This window comes from Carassius auratus, chromosome 9, assembly GCF_003368295.1.
Source record: "Carassius auratus strain Wakin chromosome 9, ASM336829v1, whole genome shotgun sequence".
NCBI classification, from domain to species: Eukaryota; Metazoa; Chordata; class Actinopteri; order Cypriniformes; family Cyprinidae; genus Carassius; species Carassius auratus.
The window spans coordinates 15,357,294-15,380,353 of NC_039251.1; the positions used below are offsets into that span (position 1 = coordinate 15,357,294).

At 36.3% G+C, this 23,060-nt stretch overlaps 2 protein-coding genes and 2 long non-coding RNA genes across 7 annotated transcripts; 3 read left to right on the forward strand and 1 right to left on the reverse strand.

Annotated features, from left to right (window-relative positions):
- Positions 1 to 355: 355 nt before the first annotated feature.
- On the forward strand, positions 356 to 892 carry LOC113109315 (uncharacterized). The gene is made up of 3 exons (XR_003292935.1): positions 356 to 377; positions 479 to 584; positions 793 to 892. It is a non-coding gene; the product is annotated as an uncharacterized LOC113109315 (long non-coding RNA).
- Positions 893 to 2,592: 1,700 nt separating this feature from the next.
- Positions 2,593 to 3,066, forward strand: LOC113109316 (uncharacterized). The gene is made up of 3 exons (XR_003292936.1): positions 2,593 to 2,614; positions 2,825 to 2,911; positions 3,041 to 3,066. It is a non-coding gene; the product is annotated as an uncharacterized LOC113109316 (long non-coding RNA).
- Positions 3,067 to 6,188: 3,122 nt separating this feature from the next.
- LOC113109317 (protein-lysine methyltransferase METTL21C-like) lies at positions 6,189 to 10,335 on the forward strand. 2 transcript variants are annotated; one of them, XM_026272934.1, is made up of 7 exons: positions 6,189 to 6,504; positions 6,633 to 6,838; positions 7,051 to 7,185; positions 8,176 to 8,339; positions 9,444 to 9,561; positions 9,689 to 9,960; positions 10,076 to 10,335. In XM_026272934.1, the coding sequence occupies exons 3-7, from the start codon at positions 7,089 to 7,091 to the stop codon at positions 10,241 to 10,243; spliced, it is 819 nt and encodes a 272-aa protein (XP_026128719.1). In that variant the 5' UTR covers positions 6,189 to 6,504; positions 6,633 to 6,838; positions 7,051 to 7,088; the 3' UTR covers positions 10,244 to 10,335. The 2 variants fall into 2 exon arrangements, with proteins under 2 accessions (XP_026128719.1, XP_026128720.1); XM_026272935.1 differs by having other exon boundaries at positions 6,486 to 6,838.
- A 2,533-nt stretch (positions 10,336 to 12,868) lies between these two features.
- Positions 12,869 to 21,133, reverse strand: LOC113108473 (transcription factor Dp-1-like). Of its 3 annotated transcripts, none has more exons than XM_026271627.1 (11): positions 21,070 to 21,133; positions 18,242 to 18,326; positions 18,090 to 18,156; positions 17,811 to 17,914; positions 16,236 to 16,357; positions 15,228 to 15,393; positions 14,862 to 15,077; positions 14,630 to 14,781; positions 14,364 to 14,530; positions 14,184 to 14,262; positions 12,869 to 12,995 (listed from the first exon to the last, which is right to left on the reverse strand). In XM_026271627.1, the coding sequence occupies exons 2-11, from the start codon at positions 18,251 to 18,253 to the stop codon at positions 12,869 to 12,871; spliced, it is 1,212 nt and encodes a 403-aa protein (XP_026127412.1). In that variant the 5' UTR covers positions 18,254 to 18,326; positions 21,070 to 21,133. The 3 variants fall into 3 exon arrangements, with proteins under 3 accessions (XP_026127412.1, XP_026127414.1, XP_026127413.1); XM_026271629.1 differs by lacking the exon at positions 21,070 to 21,133 and adding an exon at positions 19,771 to 20,101; XM_026271628.1 differs by lacking the exon at positions 21,070 to 21,133 and adding an exon at positions 19,701 to 19,838.
- Between the last annotated feature and the right edge of the window lie 1,927 nt (positions 21,134 to 23,060).

Consider the following 23,060-nt stretch of genomic DNA (forward strand, 5'->3'; position numbering starts at 1 on the left):
TGGGGGACTTGTAGAGGAGTTGTCCTACAGGGCAAATGTTACCAGTATTTCAGAGTAAACCTCAACGCCTATCAAGCTGAGGTATGAATGTCATATAAAACATATCAGTATGTTTTAATAAATGTACTATATTATTGACATAATAATAACTGTTTAACTAATTACTTACTGACTTATTAATGACACTATACTGTATTTCTCCTTTCTTTTCACTTTATAACAACTATGGTTCTCCTTAGTTCCATTGTCAGTCCATCTGCTATAATGGCCACCTGGCCTCTGTGTCAAGCAGCTACATTCTTGGAGAACTAGGGAGGCTAATGGATCGGAATGGCGGCCGCACTCGCACATGGGTTGGAGGATGGAGAATCTTTAATGTATTTATTTGTTTTGTAGTGTTTCACTTTTTTTTTTGCATGGTTTATTAATTTCACCACCATTTCTGTCCCTCTAGTAAGTCACTCTACTGTTTTGACAGACACGTAATTTCATGTGGTTGGATGGAACGCACTGGCTCTATAATGGCTGGGCTGTTGGAGAACCCAATAATGCTGGAGGGCATGAGAACTGTGTAGAGACGTGGTGTAAGTGTTTCTACTGAACAACAGTTTACAAAAACTTGCATTCATCACAGATAATCTAAAGGAAATATACAGTGTATATATATATATATATATATATATATATATATATATATATATATATATATATAAAATCCGTTAACTCTTTCGCCGCTTTCCTCTTTTTCCTTATCTGTCTTTACCAGTTTAACAAAGCTTTGTCTATTTTCAGATAATCTGGCGTTCAATGATGCACCATGCACAATTCCCAAACCATTCATCTGTTCCTGTCCACTTTAAACAGACAGAGGGTTAACCTAACCTGCTATACAGTAACTTTTATGAAAAAAGTGTAAATAATAAACATTATTGCAATTTTTTAAAGATTCATTTATAAGAGTTATCAACTGATGTTTAAGTCAATTTGCCTTGTATTTTTACAAAAAAAAAAGAATAAACATGTTTATATACCTCAACTGTTTCATTTAGATTGGTTAATATAGCATTTAATTGTTGTTTACTAGCTAAAACAATCCTTTTGAACACTTCTACTGTATGTTTAAATCAAGCTGTAAAATCATATACAATAAAAGTGACTTTTTTATGTATTTTATTACTGTATCTAAGGCTGTTATTTTTATGCCAATTGTTGACTCATTTAGCTGTTAACTGAAAGGTCACTCAATGTTAAATCCTCACAGAGCTTTACACTAAAGCTTCACAAAGGCTTTAGGCAGGCGCTGGTACGCTAATAGCTCTCATCACCATGAGCCTACCATGCAGGCTGTTTTCCATCCCATCATCTGGCCAGGACTGCCAGGATTCCCATGTTTCTATGCATCATCTATGGGATAAAGAGAGAGCTATGAAGGTATTTTTGATTCAAAACAACTGAACACCTGTGGCAGTGCGATTTGTAGTTGTAGAGAAAAGCCACACATGTGTATCAGTAAATTTGAAGTCACAGAGTGAAATGTTTTAAGAGATGCAAACCTGTAGCCTTTTTTTCTCTCCCACAAACACAACACAACAGTTACACCTTCTCAAATTCTTCATTGCAGGTGCACAAATCCTATTCTACAAATCACACATTTAGAAACTCGTACGCTCACATTTTTGAAACAATTGCTGCAGTGAATGTGGTGCAAAACGCATTTACACACCCGCATCAAGAAATGTGCAGTCATGGAGAAATGTTGAACATCCGCAAATCAGTACGTGAATTCATCAAATGAGAGTTGCACACTTGTAGAATATTTTCTCAGAAATGTCTTGTATATTTTTCTAACACAAACACAAAGTACATAACTACATCTGCTTGAATCTTCAGTGATTAATCTCAAACACTGTTTTTCGCTTTCAAGCGACAAGTTTCGCGCTCTCCCTTTTGCACCGAGATATTTGGTTCAAAAGTGATTTGTGCATCTGTAGAGGTAGTGGGCGGGACTGTTTAGAGATTACAGAATTTCAGCCAATCAGAAGAGCTACTGAGCCGGTAGATATAGCCCCAAGCAGTTTGACGCCCCTGTTGTTCCTCATGCGTCCAGTAGGGGGAGGCAGTATATTAGTATATGAGCCCAGTCATTTATAAGAACAGCAGACCATATCTATATGTATGATAGCAGCAGACCTTGTTGAAGCGATACGGATGAGGTATGTTAAATAATCTGCTAAAGTAATTGTTGTTGATTGTATTGTGTAATGATGCAACATTTATTATTTATAAAAGATTGATCAATTAAATAAGAAAGAATAGCGATATCAATTCAAAAGATGGGTCAGTTTATTTCGAGAGGCAAAAGTACTTGATTGAGTCAGATGTTCTGTCTGACTCAAACTTAACTAACCACAGTATATCTTCAATGGACAAAAAAAAAAAAAAAAAAAATCAAAGTGACTTGACACTTTTTCCAAGTGTTCCATCAATATTGTTCATTGAAGATCAGGAGCGAATTGATGTTATCTACACTCAGATGACTTCAATTTTGGATGGCACACCTACACACACCCACAGTGACCAGATCAGATTCATTATGGATGTCCCTTTTCCAGAGGTAGGTCTTGTGTGTTAGTTGTGCTCTGCATGGTGTCATATTCACATTGTTTTTAATGTCAAATAGTTTATTCATAATGTTAGATCATTGCTATAAAATAATAGTTTTGTGCTTAATATAGAAAAGGCACTTTTGATTTTGTTGTAAAAAAAAAAAAAATGCAAAATGATGCTTGGCTTATTTGGGCTGTGATAAATCTTTCTCTGGTAGTCCATCATCTGTGCTCTTGCTGTTGTGAAACGTGTCTATCTTGGAGGCTGAGGAGAAATTCCTTCGAGGACCTGTCATTGACGCAAGGTACTGTAAGGATCCTATAAGGATCCTATAAATGAAAAAAAAATGGAAACATGACACCCTGCCATTATTTATAAATAACCGTTGTTTCTACCACTATACAACTTTTGCTTTTCTATTTATTTTTATCAGTGAGTGGGATCACTTTGACAGCAAGATAAAGAAACAATTAAAGAAGAGTGGCAAGCCATAGGAGAGTCATCTACAGGAGTCATGCTGTTAAGAAATAACCAAGTCATGGTGTTAATAAATATATTTTTTTGTGAACAACAATATTGTCTTTCTTTTAAATGACCCTTGGAACTTTAGAAAATGGTTAAATTGTGTTGGTCTTCATAAAATGCTATGTAGGACATGTTTTGTTGCTGTATGACAAGCAATTGTGAATTGTAAAGCAAATATTTCATTTAGGATCCATATGATTACACAGTACTGTATGTCTAATGGCCTGAATATGGTTAATATCTAAATATAACTTAATATAAATTCACAACATCATATATCAGTCAGTCTCCTGTATATAAAAACAGTTTATAAATAAATATAAATAATACATTTTACAGTAGGTCATAAGTCTGCAGCCTCCCCCTACTGGACGCATGAGGAACAACAGGGGCGTAAAACTGTTTGGGGCGTATATCTACTGGCTCAGTAGCTCTTCTGATTGGCTGAAATTCTGTAATCTCTAAACAGTCCCGCCCACTACCTCTACAGATGCACAAATCACTTTTGAACCAAATATCTCGGTGCAAAAGGGAGAGCGCGAAACTTGTCGCTTGAAAGCGAAAAACAGTGTTTGAGATTCATCGCAGCAGATTCAAGCAGCTGTAGTTATGTACTTTGTGTTTGTGTTAGAAAAATATACAAGACATTTCTGAGAAAATATTCTACAAGTGTGCAACTCTCATTTGATGAATTCACGTACTGATTTGCGGATGTTCAACATTTCTCCACGACTTCACATTTCTTGATGCGGGTGTGTAAATGCGTTTTGCACCACATTCACTGCAACAATTGTTTCAAAAATGTGAGCGTACGAGTTTCTAAATGTGTGATTTGTAGAATAGGATTTGTGCACCTGCAATGAAGAATTTGAGAAGGTGTAACTGTTGTGTTGTGTTTGTGAGAGAGAAAAAAAGGCTACAGGTTTGCATCTCTTAAAACATTTCACTCTGTGACTTCAAATTTACTGATACACATGTGTGGCTTTTCTCTACAACTACAAATCGCACTGCCACAGGTGTTCAGTTGTTTTGAATCAAAAATACCTTCATAGAGAGCCACTTGGTCTGACACACGCATTTGTTGTGAAGCCAGCAATGGTCCCTGGGACAGTCATAAAAATTCACTTAATGCTAGAGGTTTTAAAGGTAAAGTGTGTCATTTTTGTACTACTAGCATCACCAAACAGACTTTTACATTTAAAAAGAGAATAAAACATTTGCAAGTCTATTTTGATTCCTGGACTCAAGACTATAGAGACCAGATCTGTTAAATTCCCATAGATAATACTACAGAGTCACAGTGTTTACATGTTTCTCAGAAATCCAACAACGAATGCCTTACTTCTAGGATAAATATTAACACTTCTAACGAGAGAGAAAAAAGAGAACTTTAGTACAGATATACTAGTTCTTTCTAGAGATCAAATATTAAACTTCTGCTTTTGGAAAATGTATTCTTTTTTTTGAGCGTTTGGTCTTAATGGTCATACCACGGATGCTGAGAATCAGTTGATCAGAGGATCTTCTAGAATCTTTAAAGCCAACGGTTTTCCAGAAAGGTTCATATAGATACTATTATCAGAATATCAAAAGATTAACGCCCCCTCTCACACTTTGTCTGACACACTCTGTAAGATATGAGGCTGAAGCTTACTTAGGCATGCACAACATATTGTTCTCCATGGCTGAGTCAGTTTTCCATTTGACTTCAGCAGCTGTGTTTTCACTACTGAGTGTCAGTGAAGGATTTGCAGGTACTAAACCAAAGCCACTCCAACCATTTCAGTCATAAATGAATACTTGTCATCTTCCTGGCCTCTTGTTTAACTTTAGATCCAAATATGTGCATGTGTATGAACCAAATATTACACTAATGATGAGAATTCCACCTAAATTCCACCTTATTAAAGTTTTTTCTATTTGCTTTAGATGGTACAGATGTTTCATCCCTGATACATCAATTTGATATGATCACTCAGCCATGTTTCAGCAGTATTACTGTTCTCAGAAGTATTATAGACCTGAATGTAATACAGCAAGGTCTGTGTTTACAGCTTCAACGGGAGTGTTAATCAGACGTTATGCTCTCATCCCAGGTGTCTGATTAAACATGGCCTAAAACTGACAGACATGATAATCCCAGAGTGTAAAATTAGTTTACCATGCAAGGGGACTAGGGAGTACTCTCTTTTTTTTTTCTCCTTTTGGATGAACATAATAGTTTGTTTGTAATTTGCAATTGCTGTTTGTCCTTCAGATTAATGTGCCAATACATGATATAAGCATAGTGTATTGAACGTCATTTGGAATACAACTGTGGATTCTTGTGTACATGAAGGGCATTTCACATAAATTTAATGGTTAAATAGATGCATAATAATTATTAAATTAAATGCTAAACTCTTTGGTGGCCTTGATTATATAAAAAAAAAAAGATAATTACGCAACTGAATGGCATCTCGTCCTTATGCTGTGTTGCGTAAAATAATACAATTTACAGCACAATAAAGACTTTATCAATTAAATAAAATGTATACAAACCTTTATAGATATACATTTATTGTAGATGACTCAATAAGACAGCGCACTAACTGTAACACAGCAGCTTGGTTGTTTCATCTGAGACGAGTTCAACCCAGAGGTTGGGTCGAAAAAAAGAATAATAACCCAGCATTAAAAAATGATCCAGCAACCTAGTTGAAGAAAGACGACCCAGTACCTGGGTAAAAATATTAAAAACAATCCAATAAAATGACCCAACAGGCAGAACCCCCATTGATTTTACTTTATTTTATTTATTTATCTATTTATTTTTGGGTGGGATTGTGTAGAGCCCTTTGAAACTGAATTGAACCTGCACTTTGGACCTTCAGTCAGCTGGTCTAAAGTCCACTACATAGAGAAACATTAGTTTCTTTTCAACTAATGAAAGAAAGACATGAACATCTTGGATGACATGGGGGAGAGTAAATTATCAAGAAATTCAAGAATTGATTAAACATTGTGCTTATTGTGAACACTGTATCATGCTGATGTTGAACTCGTTTTATAAACATGTTTTAGGCACATAAACCCAATGGTAAAATCACTCTAAAAAGCCTCTGCTTTAATATGCCAGTCTTGCCAGACATCATGTTTTCTATGTCAGTCCAGTCTCAGGTTATTTCTGATGTCTGATTCCATCCCAGCTATTAAAACTGACCGTTAGGTCATCCTACACTTGCAGTAAAATGTTTGTCATCCTTAATTTACCATCTGTGCTTGCACAGGTTATTGGACCCCAGCTGCAGCTTCCAAGATCCCAGAGGCCACAGTATATCTGCCAGAGCTGTGCCCAGGCTGTGGGTAAAGGGATATGCCTTCATGTGCATCGTAAGATATTAAAAAACTGGCTCCTGGTGAAGTTAACATGTGCACAAACATAAATACCTACAGCCATCTTTTCCCCACACATTCTTAGTCTAAATCTCTGTCTGTTTTCCACAAACTCAAAAACACAGGAACCAGTGAGAGGGATCAGTGTTCCCTGAGGAGAGGATTGCACTCTGAGCTGTGGAATTAAGTAGCTTTGACACTGTAGCACTCTCTCTCTCTCTCTCTCTCATAACTAACGGCACATTTAGCCCAGTTCTTCCATGGGAGGAGCAGAGAGATGCTTCTTTATAAAAGTCAATATGCCCTGAGGATGTCAACTTTAAAGTCTCAGGTCTGTTTCTATATGTTTGTGAGAGTGTTTGATTTCCTTTTCACTGCTTTGTTATTGAAACTACTTTACATTCAAATTAATTGTGCATGAAATTTTTACTTACTTTTTGTGCTACATTAATTCAATAACTTCTAGGGAAAATGTGTGTAAGTAGATGTTGTTATAGAATGTTTTTTATTGGGAATTCAAAATTAAATTTTCCAATACAATAGCTGTATTGAGTGTGAAGACATTTGGGCTTGTTTCCATAATGGAGATCGAAGGAAGGCCAGGTCTAAATGTGCAGAAAAAAGGAATCGTGAAGCAGCCTGACCCTGTTAAACCACCACCAAACAACTCAGAAGAAGGTAAATAAGCAGAAGATTGAGATATGGGAGCAATATGATAGTAAAATTATTATGCAACATATTTGATTTATTTTTTATTACCATAGTGGTGTAATAGTGAACTAACTATTGTAAACTCTCTTACTTCTTTAGATAAAAATATCAGGCAAAATGGTTGTGTACCTGAAACTTGCCCGTATATGACAAAATACTTAAGATTTGATTAGACTCTACCTCAAAGACTTGGACAACCTGATCTCATGAGAAAACAATTTTACAAGTTGGCAGTTTAGTATGAATTTGTATGGTGTTTTGCGGTTCTAATAGAAATTTACGATAAAAAAATAAAACACATGCATGAAGTGCCAACCCCTAAACCTATACTGTCAGCAGATTATACAAAACCATAAATAACATGAATTCATAAGATTTAGCCACAAATTTTATAAAAAAAAATTAAATAGTTACAAAATGTCACGAAAGTGTGTTTGGACTTGTGAATAGTACTTGTGAATAGTGGTCGACCGATATATCAGCTGATATTTATTATTTTTCAAATATCGGCATCGGCCCCCCTGCTTTCCAAGAACATAAAACACATATCGGTCATCCACTACTTGTGAACAAATTTTCTTCTTCATTTTTTTTTATCCCAGAGGTTTAATGTAGTATTAAACCTTTGGATCCCACTATATTTAGGTGTAGGTCTATGTGCATGCAGGTGTTCAGGGGCCGGCTGCATAAAAGGTTAACACCAGTTTTAAAAGTTATTCAGTTATTTTTTTTCTTTAAGACTGGTCATTTTATTATTATTATTATTATTTTTATTGAGTTGCATAAAAGCTTAGATTAAAAATAAAGACTGATTACCCTTTGGCTAACTGCTAGCTGGTCAAACTTGTACTTAAGACACTGACTTAACATAGAGGCAAATTTTATGCAACTGGCCCTAGATCAGTAAATACACAGTGACTGAATTGCAATGACACATCTTACTGGTGCTCTTTTCAGAGGATATGGACTGTAAAGACATGAAGAAGGAGGCACTGAACAGGCGCAATGCCTGGGAGCCCACTGTCTTCTATTCGCTTGGCAACGAAACCTTTTCCTTCACCGGGCAGGAGATCAACATCCGAGAGTCACTCGACTCTTTTGGAGCGGTCATCTGGCCAGGCGTGAGAACAGATCTTCACACTGCGCTTAACCAAGGGTTATCGTCGTTCTAAACTCCGCCTTTAACTCCTGGTAGAGAAACCGTCCTTTGGACAGTCACAGAAAATCCGCGTGTTGTATTTCAACAGTAGTTCCAGCTTTATAGTATGAAAAGACCATTTAGAAAAAACTCTTCAATACAGTCTGCAGTAACCTGAGAATGTAATCTGAAGAACATTTACATAAACCGGCCATGCGTCATCTTTGTCCAAGACACGTTAGATATACATATAAATATAAATATGCAGATTAGAACGTAAAAAGGTTTATTTTATTTTTAATATTTTGTATTTTAGGGTATTTAATGATTCTAAATTATATGTATGCATTAGTAACCCATTCATTATGTTAGGTGTTAACTTTTTGAGCAGAGATCTAAAAATGAAATTTGCCACATAAAGGGTTTTAAATCTTTAATGCTTTTGAGCACAGACTTAGATTTTTTTAAAAGGTCTCTTTTTATGCGATTTTTAGCTAAAGTAAAAAAAAAAATTAGAGTGGATCAAAAAGTAAAATCCACAAAAGCACTTGAAATTTATATGAAGTACGTAGGCCTATTTTTAGAGTAAAACCTCGAACCATGTTTCACTCTAAAACTGTGAGGGTCAAAAATATACAAATACTGTGTTCCACATTTGAGGTTGATATCTAAAAAAAAAAAAATATATACATAAGCTTTCAGTAAGATTTTGTTTAGATGCAGTACCAAACCTTTCACCAGATGAAATTTGTTTCATGTCCATTACGTTTTTTTATGCTAAAACCTTTAACAAGTTTCATACCATTACGATAAAGAACATTTCTAAATATATATATTTTGTTTTATATAAAGAGCACTAGATGGTTAAGAAAGTACAATGTGAAATGTCATCTTACAATTACTGTGCATTAATTGTTAATGCCAGCTAAATGATGAACAGTGTGAGGTGTGAAGCATCATAACCCAAGATTCTATGGGGTTTAGAATGACGCAAGGATAACCGTTTCAAGTGTGTAAAGCCTTTAAGTGTTCAAGAGTTTTGTGAAGTTTGCAAAGATTACTTGTGTATGTATGTATGTGCACACAGGCTGTAGCGCTCTGTAAGTATTTGGAAAAGAACCGGGAGCAGGTTGATCTTCTGGATAAAGCAGTGCTGGAACTTGGAGCAGGAACAGGACTGGTGTCCATAGTGGCTAGTTTACTGGGTACTTAAACTTACATCTCTTTTTTTCTGTTCATGAAAGTGATGATGTGGAAGTTCAAAGGTCAATTTATTTGAATGATTTGTTTGCAGTTACCATTTATTTTCACTTACACCTTTTCCACATCAAGGTGCCTGGGTCACAGCCACAGATCTACCCGATGTCCTGTCAAACCTGAACTTTAACCTCTCCCGCAACACACGGGGTCGCTGCAGATACACACCTCAGGTGGCGGCTCTGGTCTGGGGTCAGGATGTGAGACGTGACTTCCCCAGCTCCATCTACAATTATGACTATGTGTTTTGTGCAGACGTGGTCTATCATCACAACTTTCTAGAGGATCTGATGATCACCATGCAGTACTTCTGTAAGCCAGGAACCACCCTATTGTGGGCAAATAAGGTCAGGCTCTATGTTTTTCCATTAAACCATAGCTAACATGTTAACTCTATATCTTTAACTGTGAGGTAGCCTCTTTTATAAGACCCGTTGGTTGTCAATGTTTCATTTCCAACAGGTGCGATTTCAATCTGACCTGTGCTTCATTGAAAACTTTAAAAAAGTTTTTAATGTCACATTGCTGGATGAGATCCCACAAGAGGATGTAAGGATCTACCAGGCCACTGCAAGGACGTCAGCCCAAATGAGGGAGGAGAAGAGGGAGAACCAACAACATGATGTGTAGCAAGACTTGCAAATTATATTAAATGAGTCGTGCAGCCCCAACATTGAAGGGAAGGTTCTCCACCTGTTGGCCATCTGCAAAATTGCAAGGAATGATTGGGGGGGGGATAAAAAAAAGAAAGTGATTCTTCATGTATATATTTTTTTTATTACATGAAGCTCCTTTTTGTTTCAGAATTTAATAAATATATATTTTTTAAGTTATGCAATTTCATACTTGTTATTGTCACTTTATATGTCTACTTAATGTGACAAAATGGTCAGTTTCTTATTTTAAATATCTCACAGTAATTTTTTATTTCTCAGTTTGAGTTGGAAATAAATTTAGCTTTTAGTGTGAATTAAAAAAAAAAAAAAATTGTTCCCCAATGTATTATGTATAATCATTAATACTATCATTGTAAATGGTTATTAAAATTGTATTGCATTTGCAACATGGTGCGAAGTCTTAATCTTCTTCCTAAATCTACTCTACAGTTCAAAAGCTTGTGGTCAATAAAACTTTTGCTTTAAGTAAATTATTAGTGTCTTTTAATAATTATGGTATAGTAGTAGTGGTATTTATTTAATGCCATGTCAGCATCTTGGGCTATTATCATGGCTAAAACAATTTAAAAATAAGTATAACGAATACAATAAAAACCAGCAAACAAACAAACGTTATATTACAAGATTTTCTACATTAACATGATAAATTCTAAAGCTTTTTCTGTTAAAACTATACTAAACTTGTATTTTAATTATAAATTAATAATTTTGTTTCCAGGAAAATATTAAAGCAGCACAACCATTTTCAAAATTAAAAAAATAATAATAATGAGCACAAAATCAGCATATTTTTCAGCATAGATTTTCTGATAGATCATGTGACACTGAAGCCTATAGTTACAGCTGCTGAATATTCAGCTTAGCCATCACATAAGTAAATAAGTATAGTGTATGTGACAAGACAAGATAATAAACAACAACAAATCCTATTTTAATAAAGTCACCCTCGAGGAAAAGTGTGAAAACAAAAAGACAAACTGACATTAGGCTCGTCTAAACAGTTCCCAAGCTAACGGTCTCTCAAATAACTTTGAAAAAAAGACAAGCTCCTGGGAGACTTCACTCAGGGAATAAGAAGGACTTGTTTACAGCTGTGGCAAACAGAATAATAAAGAAAGAAATGACAGGAAGGAGTGTCCTGAAGGGGGCTTGACTCTGGATCACACAGGGACTGTTCTGTCATACTTGGGAACATGACAAAAATCTGAAATTTGCAAAACCTCTCCACTTACAGTGATAAAACACTCCCAGTGAGCAATATAATACCAAAACATGTCAGAGGAGAGCATAAACAAGAAAAATAATTTAAAATAGATATGTCTATTACTTTCCCATGTCTGGAAATCACCGCTTTAACATTCTCTAATAGTACAAATATTCTCAACTAAAAAGAGGCACCAACAGTGTCTCAAACACTATGGGGAAAGAATTCGAACACATTTTGCCATGTAAACTTCCTGAACGCAGATCTAGTCACACTAGGCACGTATATAAAATAAAGTTTATTGAAATTAGTAGTAGAACATTAGTGTCGCAAATAAACACGAGTTTGGAATCTTAAAACATTCTTTATATTTAAATTTGAAACTTATATTAGATTACAGAAAAGTTACTTTGAGGAGTCGGTACAAGGATTCAGCTTTTTTTTCTTTTTTAAGGACATTTTTTTTAAAGGGAAGTCGAGAGAGACCTTTTTAATACACAACAATAATCTTACACGCTTCGATGTATTTCTGACACGGAGAGAGGACACTAGAAATCAAATCTTAATAGCATTTTATATGTCTATAACTGCTTTAAGGTAGTTTGGTTTCTCCGATGTCCTCCAGTGTCTCTAGGCCAGGTCGGCGTTTGAAGCTCGGAAACCAAAAGAGAACAAATGAAACGAAAAAAGACACTTCTCAGAGTCCTCCAAAAAAAGCAGAACGCCGAGGAGCTGAACACACACACGGGAGGAGAGAAAGAGAGAGAGAGAGAGAGATTCTACAAAAAAAGCCTGCAAGAAATCAGGTCAACATACGAAAAGAGTCCACACGTCCAAACACCTGCCCCTCCATGGGGCAAAAAAATAGCAGCCGGCTTTGTAGGTTCTTCGATTCATTAGTCTCCGAATCATCAGAATGCAAATCAAGCCAGCAAGTTCAAAAACAACAACAACAAAAAGATCATTCAAAAACAGAAGAGAACTACTTCACACAAAGATCACACAACATTATCCAACAGCTCGCTGTACGCAAGTGGGGGTTTCTTCAGGAGGGAAGGTATCAGAGGGTCACGCATGATGACATCCAGTAGGAACGCTGCGACACCTCTAAACTTCAGCAAAGTCCTTCAGCTGAAAACTAGCGTTCCCAGCAGGCAGAGCACACAGCCTGTGATGATGTGGCTTGTCCTGAGCTCAGAAAGATGAGGATGAAAACAACTCATCCTATTAAAGCCCGTGTTCTTCAATGCCCTTCTCAGACAGAGAGTGAAAGAAAGGGTGAGTTACAGAAGAGGGAAAAAGAGCGATGTGGTTGATTTATCCTCGGCAGCTGGAAGAACTTGTGCACGAAGGACAGGCTGAACGAGGACGGGCTTAGTCCTCGTCATCGTTTTCGTCAAATTCATCATCGTCGTCATCGTCCTCGCCCATGTAAGAGACGGGGGTCTCCACCCGAGAGCCGTTTGAACTGGAGGCCATCGTGCCGTCTGCCCCACCGTCACTGTCAGAGAAACAGAGGAAAGTGAAACACGCTGAAATACAACACACTGTTATACCTGTTAGAAAAGAAAGTGTGAAAAAGTACTCCAAAAATTAAACTACACATAATCAGTCTAAAAAAATGTTTTTCATTTATTATGCAGTCAGGCTTTTCACCCCTCTAAAATAATGGAATTCTTATCAGGAATGGTCCAAGGCCCTTTGTCCTGGACATACCTTGTTGCATAGAGAGTACTGGACAAAGGCCAAATTGACTATGCCAGTGTCGACAAGGTCTAGCTACTCTTTATCATACTTTTTGGCTTTGCACAGCATTGATTTCTTTCTGGGCATTCATTTACAAATCAACTTCTGAATATTTCATTTTAGATGTTGAAATTGCCCCCTAGTAGCATTATTTGCTACAGGAATTTATTGATTTATTTGCACACATGCCACCTCTGAGCCTCTGAAAATACACCTCTACTAGCCACTTTTGTGTTTTTCTGTGCCACCAAATTAATTTAAATACTTATTTCATTTGATTGCTCACTTATTAAACGTTTTATTCTTTTATTTTAATACATTTTAAAAGTTTTTTTTTTTTACATTAAAGATGACTTTTTTTTAATATTAGAAAAAATGCAATAATTACATTACAAAAATTTCCTGTAAATCACTTTAAGGAGTCAATTATCACTCCGTAATAGAAAGGCTAATTTTTTTTTTTTTTACCAGAATTATTGGCTGATTACAGGGCGCTAACGATTTTTTTTTTATGTGCTCATACATTTTTTTTAACTAGAAGCACAAGTGATCCTAAAAAAAAAAGCAAGCATGGAGCCCTGGTAATACAGAAAAATGTCACACTACTTCGTTTTCTTTATCTTCTGTAACTTCATTTCTGTATCACTCTGACAGTCTTCAGTGTCCCATGGTTCTTTATAAATCATTCTACTGTGCCAGTGTAAAATCCCTAATTATTTCCAGGATTCTTTGGTAAATTAAAAGTTCAAAATAACAGCATTTATTTGACAAATCTTTTATAAAAAAATGTATCACCACCGTCACTTTTGATCAATTTAATGCACCAAATTTTTTAACAATAGTACATTACTGGGAACTGTCATAATGTAACCTGAATAACTAGCTATTCTTATTTCCAACTCCATTTTATCAATGAACAACTGGAAGTTGAAAAGAAACTCACCTCCCAACATGATAGCGGCCTCCGTTAGCAGACGAAGCCCCCGTCATGTAGACATTACTGATAGGCCCCTGCGCCATTTCTGCACGCAAAAATACCCATCAAATGAAACATGTGACCTTTACAGTCACAAATCTTCATATTTCTACTCTGACGATACTCTGGTGACCAGCTGGTACTAACCTGTGACATAGGGCTCCAGTGCTTTGGGCACCAAGCTTCTGGCTGTCTTCAGGTCCTCAGCAGAGCACTTGCCCACCTCGAGACCACAAGCCATGCCCATGCGCTTCAACACCTCAATGTCATCATGAATCTCGAACATGCTATCGAAGTTGAAGAGGTACTCAAACCTGATCACAAACAATGAGAAAAGGTGTGTGTAAGTAAGGATCTCTGATACTCGAGTCAGGTTCCCAAAAGCCTAAATGGTCTGGCTGCTGATTTCATACTTGTCGTTGGAGATGCTGCAGTCAATGACGGTTTTCTTGCTGGTGTTTACGATGATAAATGGCAAGTGAATGACCGAGTTGGCAGGTGGGGGTCTTTTTGTCTGTTGTTCCCTCTGGCGGTTCCGCTGAACAAGGTTCTTGAAGGCAATTTGCTGCAATTGAAACAAATGCACTTTCAAAACAAGTTCTCTTGTCAAAATAACTCTTCTAAGACAAAAGAGCATCTTCTCACCTGTAAGATGAGTTCTTGAAGTTGCGACTGTTTTTGTTTGATTCTCTCCAAACGTCTTTGCCTCTCCACCTCCAGGTTCTGGCACTCCTGAGCTGAGTTTGTGGGCAGGCCAATCCATTTGATCTCTTTTTTCTCTTTCGAGATGATGTTCATGGCCATCAGCACATTGAGTGCATCGTACACACGCCGCCGAATGTTCTTCTGGTCATACACATGCTGAAAAGGGACGACAGACTGAAAGTGAAGCACTATTCTTTGAAGATAAATGTGAATAAGCAACTCTTTAATCGGTTTAAAGAGCTGCACGTCTTCTGCACACAACAAACAAAGCTGTGGATCAATGCCTAGCCACAGGAAGAGGCTTACCGCATCATTAGGGGAGATATGATTATCACCAGAGCTGAACTCAGCCACAAGCTCATCAGCGACCTCGTTGTAGGTTGTGACACCCTTCCGCTGGACCTTTTCGCAAACCTTCATTGAGAAATGTCTGAGGCCTTTGCCATTCTTCTCCCCCTTCTTACCCCGCTTTCTGAGGAAAAGCGGAACAAAAACCAAATAATTGCACAATATTTAACATTATGCTAGATGACAGAAAAACTGCTGCTTTCTGGGAATTTTCCTTATAAAAAGGTTCTATAGTGCCAGCGTGGTACTTCTTGGAAGAAAAAACAAAGCCGATTTCCATCAATGCAAATTTCATGTAATATTTTTCTACGATTTTGAAGTTTAAATACTAAAGCCATAATAATAAACTAAATAATTAACTAAAGAGGTTTAAGATTAAGATTTTATTCAAAAAAAAAAACTTCATATTAGATTTGGATTTACTTAATTGAAAACCTTTTCAAAAGTATCAACAGAATAATTCTCACAAGAGTAGAATTAATACAGTCCAGCAAAATCTGTTCAATGGAAAGTGGATTTTGAGACACTTGGACACTTTGGGGAAATTTCTCCTGATGGTAAAAATTTATATCTTGGGTGTCTTATCTGAGATTTTAAGTCATGTTATGTAAATGACTGGATATAATGATAATTACTACTATTTATTAATTCATATTTTTTTTTATAATTCCATGTAAACAATAAAAAATAATTAAATTATAATTTTGTTCCATCCTTAAAATCATTAATTGTTTTTGTCTTTTTGTGTTTGTCTTATTCTTACTGTAGCCAATAACAAAAGTAGCAACAACAAAACTTATTTACACAATTATAATCAAGCTATAAAAAAGTTATTTATCAAACTTTCTCTTTAAATACAAAGACAAAAATACAAAGCATTCAAGACCAGAAATGCAGCACTGAATCCATTTCTGAAATAGAAATGTCATTACATGTTCTGAAGTAGCCTGCTCAAGTAAGACTTACCCCGAGGACCACGGAGACGCTTCCGATGGTTGACTCTGGGTGATAAACTGAGAGCTGGGTGTGTGTGGGCTGTTCATTAGGATTACATTGGAGCCACTGGGCCTCTGAGGTGTGCTGATGACCTGTGGTTTAGGAGACAATACGGCAAACATACAGTAAGAGCAAACAATGCTTGCTACCAAAGTATCTGGATATTAAACAGATCTTTACTATGATGAATTCTAAATGAAAAATGTGTGAGGTTAAGGAAGGTGAACATTTATTCAACTACGACGAATGCAGACTAACATGTTTCTTTTTTATGCTGGCCACATGACATTTTTCCAATTCTCACTGACATATGGCAAGGAATTAACAACAGCTGCTGTGAATATGCAGGTGGCTAAACAGCAAGCCTCAGTTAAACGAGCCAACAATTCCTCTCTTCTAAACTAGTTAGTTAAATTTTTTAGTTGTTATGGGATGCCTGCTTCAATTTCTCTCCAGCAATTAAAAGCAGCATCCCTTGGATATATTAAAGCAGTTGTAATCTCAAAGCTGGCTCCCATCCCTGAAGGATATACTGTACCTCACTCCTTCAGTGATTACTGCGTGTTGCGCCATGTGGATTAATAAAACTGTGAACTAAACATAACCATTCTTGGAAATCTGATTCACCCTGACCTGCTGGATCAGAATTCAAATGACTCTCATTCTTCGCTCAGGAGATGGTGTGTGTTCAACATCATGACTTTAGCTAATATGCATAAAACACTGGCCCATGTCCAAAGTAAGTTTCGTGCCAATTGACAGAAATGTGAATTGCCCAATTTCGCTAAAGGTTGAGTTTCCTACACGATGATCTTACATTTTTGATCATGTAAGCAACTGTTAAAATGGATAGAAAATTAAATCAGTAATGTTTGGCTCAATAGACCAATGACGTTTACGGCTATCATAGAGTAAAACTAAAGGCATAAAAAGGCCATTCAGCAAAAAAAAAAACTGTTTAGTGAAAACCATATACTGCTATATAATAGCATATGCTTTTCAGAGCCTTAAAGATATACACTTCTATTTGAAATATTTGGGCAAGTAAGAATCCTTTTGTTTTAAAAGAAATTCATACTTTCATTAATCACAAATAAATGTTAAGCAGAACAACTCTTTTCAACAATGAAAATAAGAATAATTGTTTCTCAAGCACCAAATCAGCATATTAAAAAAAGATTGTTGAAGACATGTGAGACAGAAGACATCTTAAGATGTTTATAATTTAATTAAGAAAAACTATTTTAGATTTTTATAATATTTCATAATATTATAAAACCTTGGCGATCATAAGAGACTTCTTTCAAAACATTCACAACATCTTTAGAACAGCCTTTTGCTTTTTTTGAGCCCTGTAAAAGTAACTGATAAAACCGGAAACAATGTTAGAACAAACACATCCTATTAAAGCATTGGCTGTTTAAGAGTGTGGAAAGATGGGAGATTAAACCTGAAAAACGAATTAGAGTTGAGTGCGGTGTGAATACTGCTTATGTGATCTTACATTTCAGTGTTTTATGCAATCAAACGGCATTCAAAACTTACCATGTGTGGCGCAATGTTCACGTTGGAAGGGCCCAAGGTTTTTGGCAACAGCTGTTTTCCAACCACCACTGACTGTGGATGCACCGCTACCAAAGACAGCACACCTGCAAGGGTATTATTCACAGAGGACATCTTAATGCAGTGCTATGTAAGGTCAAACAGGTTTTTGGGCTTTTGTGAAGCATTACTGGAGGATCAAATATTCTTGAATATCTACAAAAAATGTAGCTGCTGATGCAGTGCACCATTATCTTCACAAACTCTTAATGCTCCTCTTACCTTTGGCAGGGCTCATGTTCTGATCAATGAAGACCTTCAGCTCCCCATTGGCCTCAATCAGACCAGCCTGTGGAGAACAAGATGACCATCATCTCAATGAATTCCACTCTATTTTCAGTCGATTACATCTAATAGAGCTAGAGAACACTTACATCTTTGGCCATGTTCCCAGGGGCTGAGGAATAGATGCCTGGTCTAGCTGAAAACCCTGAGCCAAATTTCCACAACAAAATGTCTCTGAAACAGAAATGAAACTGTTTTGGCACAAAAGCGGAGGACACTTGAAGACAGTAACCAAGGTTACTACACAAATCTTTGTTGCTCGCAGAGAAAGTGACTAATGAGGAAAGTTTTCATTTGCAAAAACCGCCAAAAGGATTCAATGATCAATGGGATTTCAAACAAGTAGATCTCAGTTTTGGGTGGTTTTTGATCTATGAACAGATTCACAGAAGAACAGTTCAGACAGATAGACTTCAGGTTTGCCTTCATGCCAAACCGCTCCCCGAACAAAACAGGACCAGGATTCATGCAAAATGCTACATAAATTATCACAATAAATGTAATAAAAAATAATAATAATAATAATAAAAAAAAAAGTGTCTGCATGTCTGAAAACCACCAAGGAAACATAATTAGGCATTATAGAGGGGTTCAAACGTCAAAGGTTCAGCACATTTATATTCTTATTATTATAGGTATAATTACGTAAACATTACATAGATTTTCATATCAAAATATTATTCGATTAAGCATACATATTTTATGATATTCAAAGAAAAAAATAAATGTTTTACTAGATAATAATGACCTGTATAAAACACCTGATGGTTTGGTTCCTTTGACTCGATACTGATTACCTTTATGATGTTGTTTTTATGCAACAGTACAGTAAACTTGCAATCATCTGATATTCTGGTCATATGCTGATATTCTGCACAACAGCACTCTTGCTAGTGTGTGTGAAATGGACTGAAACTCTGTCACAGGTAAGGTGGGCTAAAATGAGATTGATGTCCTCTTTCAAGCCCAAGGACAGTGTGAATACACGAAGATCTGGGCTCTTTACCACACAGTTCACTTCATTTAAAATGCTGTCTAGGTAGGTAGCTCACAAGGTATTGAGACACAGTCATAGTTGATGAAAACGAGGCCCATCGATTTTCTTCCAGCACTCGTGCAGCTTATATTACCAGACAAAAGACCTCGACGAATCTTTCCATCTCTTTAAACATCGAAATTTCAACTCGTGCACTCAAAAACCGCATGCAATCTTCTGAAAGGCATCTATATGCAACAGTTACTGTCGATTTAAGTAACTTTTTTTGCAAAAGCAATGGGCCCTTAAATATAGGAAATATGAACAGTGTCCCAAGTTATAAAAACCACGTAAACGCATAAAGCAGAACGAAAATTATTTTATTCGTTTATACTTTCCGCATCATATATAATGCACAATCGAAGCAGTATGTCCTATGATAAAGCGTGTTAGCCCAGTTAGCTAGCTGCCTTTCAAACACGTTTTGCACCGAAACCCTGGTCTAAATGTGATCAAAACGTACCCCTTCTGCTTAAATGCGTCCAGATCGAGTATTGTGCATGTGCTCGTACCGTTTTGCGAACGGATCGGACTTAAATGGCCATCTGGAAATGAAGTGTGTAAACTTTCCTCTGAACTTACAGTCCTGAAGCCCTTTGCCTTCTTAGGTGCTGTTTTTGTTGGCATAGCCAGTTAGCAAGAGGACAGAGGAAGAGGAGGTCTGAAGCCCATCTCTCAAACAGGAAACAAAGATAAATCACATAATATGACAAATAAAACCCGTGTGCAGTGAATGGTCATCCTTTTGGAACGAGCTTGCATTTAGAAGATGTTTGATTGTAAGATCGGGGCACATTCATGAAACCCAAAATGGATGCGGATGTTATAAGCATGCACATAAAAGACGCATGGCAACTGTGAAATCCTCGTGCATGGTTTCAGAAAATAACGACTATTATAGATTTCTTTTACAACAAGTTTCTATATTTTATCTTAGGAACAGTATATAGAAAAGACCCATTATATTCAGCAAGAGCTGAGAGTCATAACACAATTCTGCTGGAGGGTATAAATTCATTGGCTTCGCTACAGCATGTGTTTAGACGACAGACAGTTCTTCAAAAATGGAAAACAATCGTTCAAAATTTGACTTTATTGTTTACTAACTAACATAACTAGCAGGATGGATTTGGTTTAATGCCTGGCAGCCATTTTACATGGAAGCTAAAGCAAAGCCATCATGCAGTGCTGCTTTAATAGCCTGCTAGCTGAAGTGACAGCTCCTTATGACGACCTAAACTAATTATCATCTAGATAATAAACCCCTCAGTTAATACAAATTAAACAACAACAACCCTTTCATTTTTAATTGAAAGTATTTAAAACACGCTTTAGAGCGAATGTGATGAAGCTGTTTAGCTAGCGACCAGGCGAGCTGGTAAGCTAACTTCCACTCAAATCGAGGTCATCTGGGCAGCTTTAATATAATCAATCTAGGATCTACATATTATTGTTTGCTACACGTCTGGTTTGGTAACTTTTTCGTGCAATGGCCAAATGCGAGTAGAGATCATTAAGGGTTTACCATTGCACTCCACTGACAGAGGCACTTGACATGGGTTAGCTTGTCGGCTAACACAAGCCATTCGAGACAAACAGTTTCAATATTTCACATATAACGTTACGTGATAATTAAACCGGACTGAGGTTCACAGAATAACGATCATAGATGCCGTTATGTATAATTGTAACGTTATATAGATACACGGTGAGGTTACTGACCGGTTTTGCTGGCAAACGCACTTATTTCATGGCAAATTATCTTATCATTTTCAAACGCAGATAAACGACAACTTTTTTATGCAATGAGTAATTCTAAAGATCGAAAACATCGGTCAAGCTCGTCTGCGTGGACTCCAAGCCCCCGCTTGTCTCACTTACGGTCGGTTGCATCCGCCTTCAACAGTCTAGATCTGAATGAAGAGGAGCACACAGTAGAAACTGCTCCCTCTCTGGGTCTGTAAAACTGAGCTTGGCGGTGTCCACGCCACGGGAAATCCGATTGGACAGTAATGCGCGTGACGTCGGGGGAGTGTAACACGGAAGCCACGCCTGTACTGCATTTTGATTGGACGAGACGCTACAGTACCTTTGTTAAGATTTTCTCATTGGTTGATTTCAATGGATCCCACCCTACTGCGTCTGAGGGCGGAACGTGCGTAAGAATGGATGTAAATAATGAAGAGAAACTCATTAATCGAAAGGTTTATGTATATAAAATATCTAGTACATTTTGATAATCAGACTCAAAATATATAATAATAGCTACTATGAGTATTTTTCAGTTAATCATTTAAATCGTTAATCATTTAAAAGCACTTTCTTTCGATACATGTACATTAACACCGCTTCCCCGTTGCACTGTAACGTAAATGGTTTCCTATTTATTTGTATTAGTATTAGGCATGGGGTGTAAAATATACCGAGAAATTGAACATACGTTTAAGTACAGATACAATGTCAAGAAATTTACTCAATTAAAGTCTAAAGACTAAGCCAAAAATATATGAGGAAAAGTAAACAAAAGTATCCACAATTAATTGAACTTCATTATTTAACATTAAAAAGTAAACACTTTTCTTAGATTGTTAATAGACTTTTTAGACCAGACAGAAGAGATTATTTATTTACTTTTATTTTTTATTTTATTTGAGATAATCTCAATTAATAAAACAAATAAATTGTTGCTTAAATAAAAGGATAGTTCGAACATGATTACTTGGCCTGTTAGAATAAAAATACCTTTTTTGTATTTTTTTTATAAGACATAATCCGTTTAAAAACTATTTGAAATTGTAATATATATGTGTGTGTGTGTGTGTGTGTGTGTGTGTAACTAAGACTGTTAAAACAGAATTCTTGCATGTTTACAAATCATGCAAGAATTCTGTTTTAACAGTCTAAACATGCAATAATTCTGTTTTAACAGTCGTAGTTACACTCTAAAATACTTAAGCAGTGAAGTATTATTATTCAATTACTTTACACCTCCATTATTAGAGCTATTCTAAAATGCATTTTTGGAAGCAAATAAAGGTCAAGATTTAGAAAGTATGAATCATCTAACTAATAAATTAAAATGTCTGTAATTAAATTATGTCATTAGGTTGCTGTTTGGGGGCAGGCTCTGGAATTTTTTTTATCTGTATTCATGCTGCCCCTACAGAACACACTGTACGGCATGTTTTAACCAGATAACTAAAAAGTAGTTCAAAAAAGGGTGTCACCATTATCATGTCCCTATCATTTTCACGTCTCTGGGTGGACATATTTGAAGAACTTATCTGGGTTAAATACTGTACATCTATGAAGATGGATGTTTCACCTTTTGGAAAATAGAATATAACATACATATGATTAGGTATAGTAGTTAAACATTATTCAGAATCAAATATATACAGAAAAAAAAATCTATATGCATCAATAAAAGAGACAAATTAAATAATTCAATATTACAACACCCTTTATTAAAAAAGGTCATATACCTGACTGTAAACACTGCTTGTGATTACCAATAACCGCACATGACATAAATCAGAGAAGGTCTTGCTCCTCCATGCAACACATGCTGTCTGTTTATTTATTACAAGAGAAACACTTTGACCAGCAGGCAACTTGAGTCACATCATGCTTGAAAGATGCACAGACCTTTTAGGCAGGATAGATATGTGAAACATGTTTTGAAATCAGTCCATTTGGTGGTGTTCACACTAAACATTCAACACTGTTATCCACTCAACGATTTAGCCATACTGCACTGGTCAGCTGAACATGCTCAAAAGTAGGTCAGAACCAGTGCTAGATTATGCTGGCAGAGTCTGCAGATTGTGCTACTGAGAGATGACCATAACATAACATTAATAATAATAAAT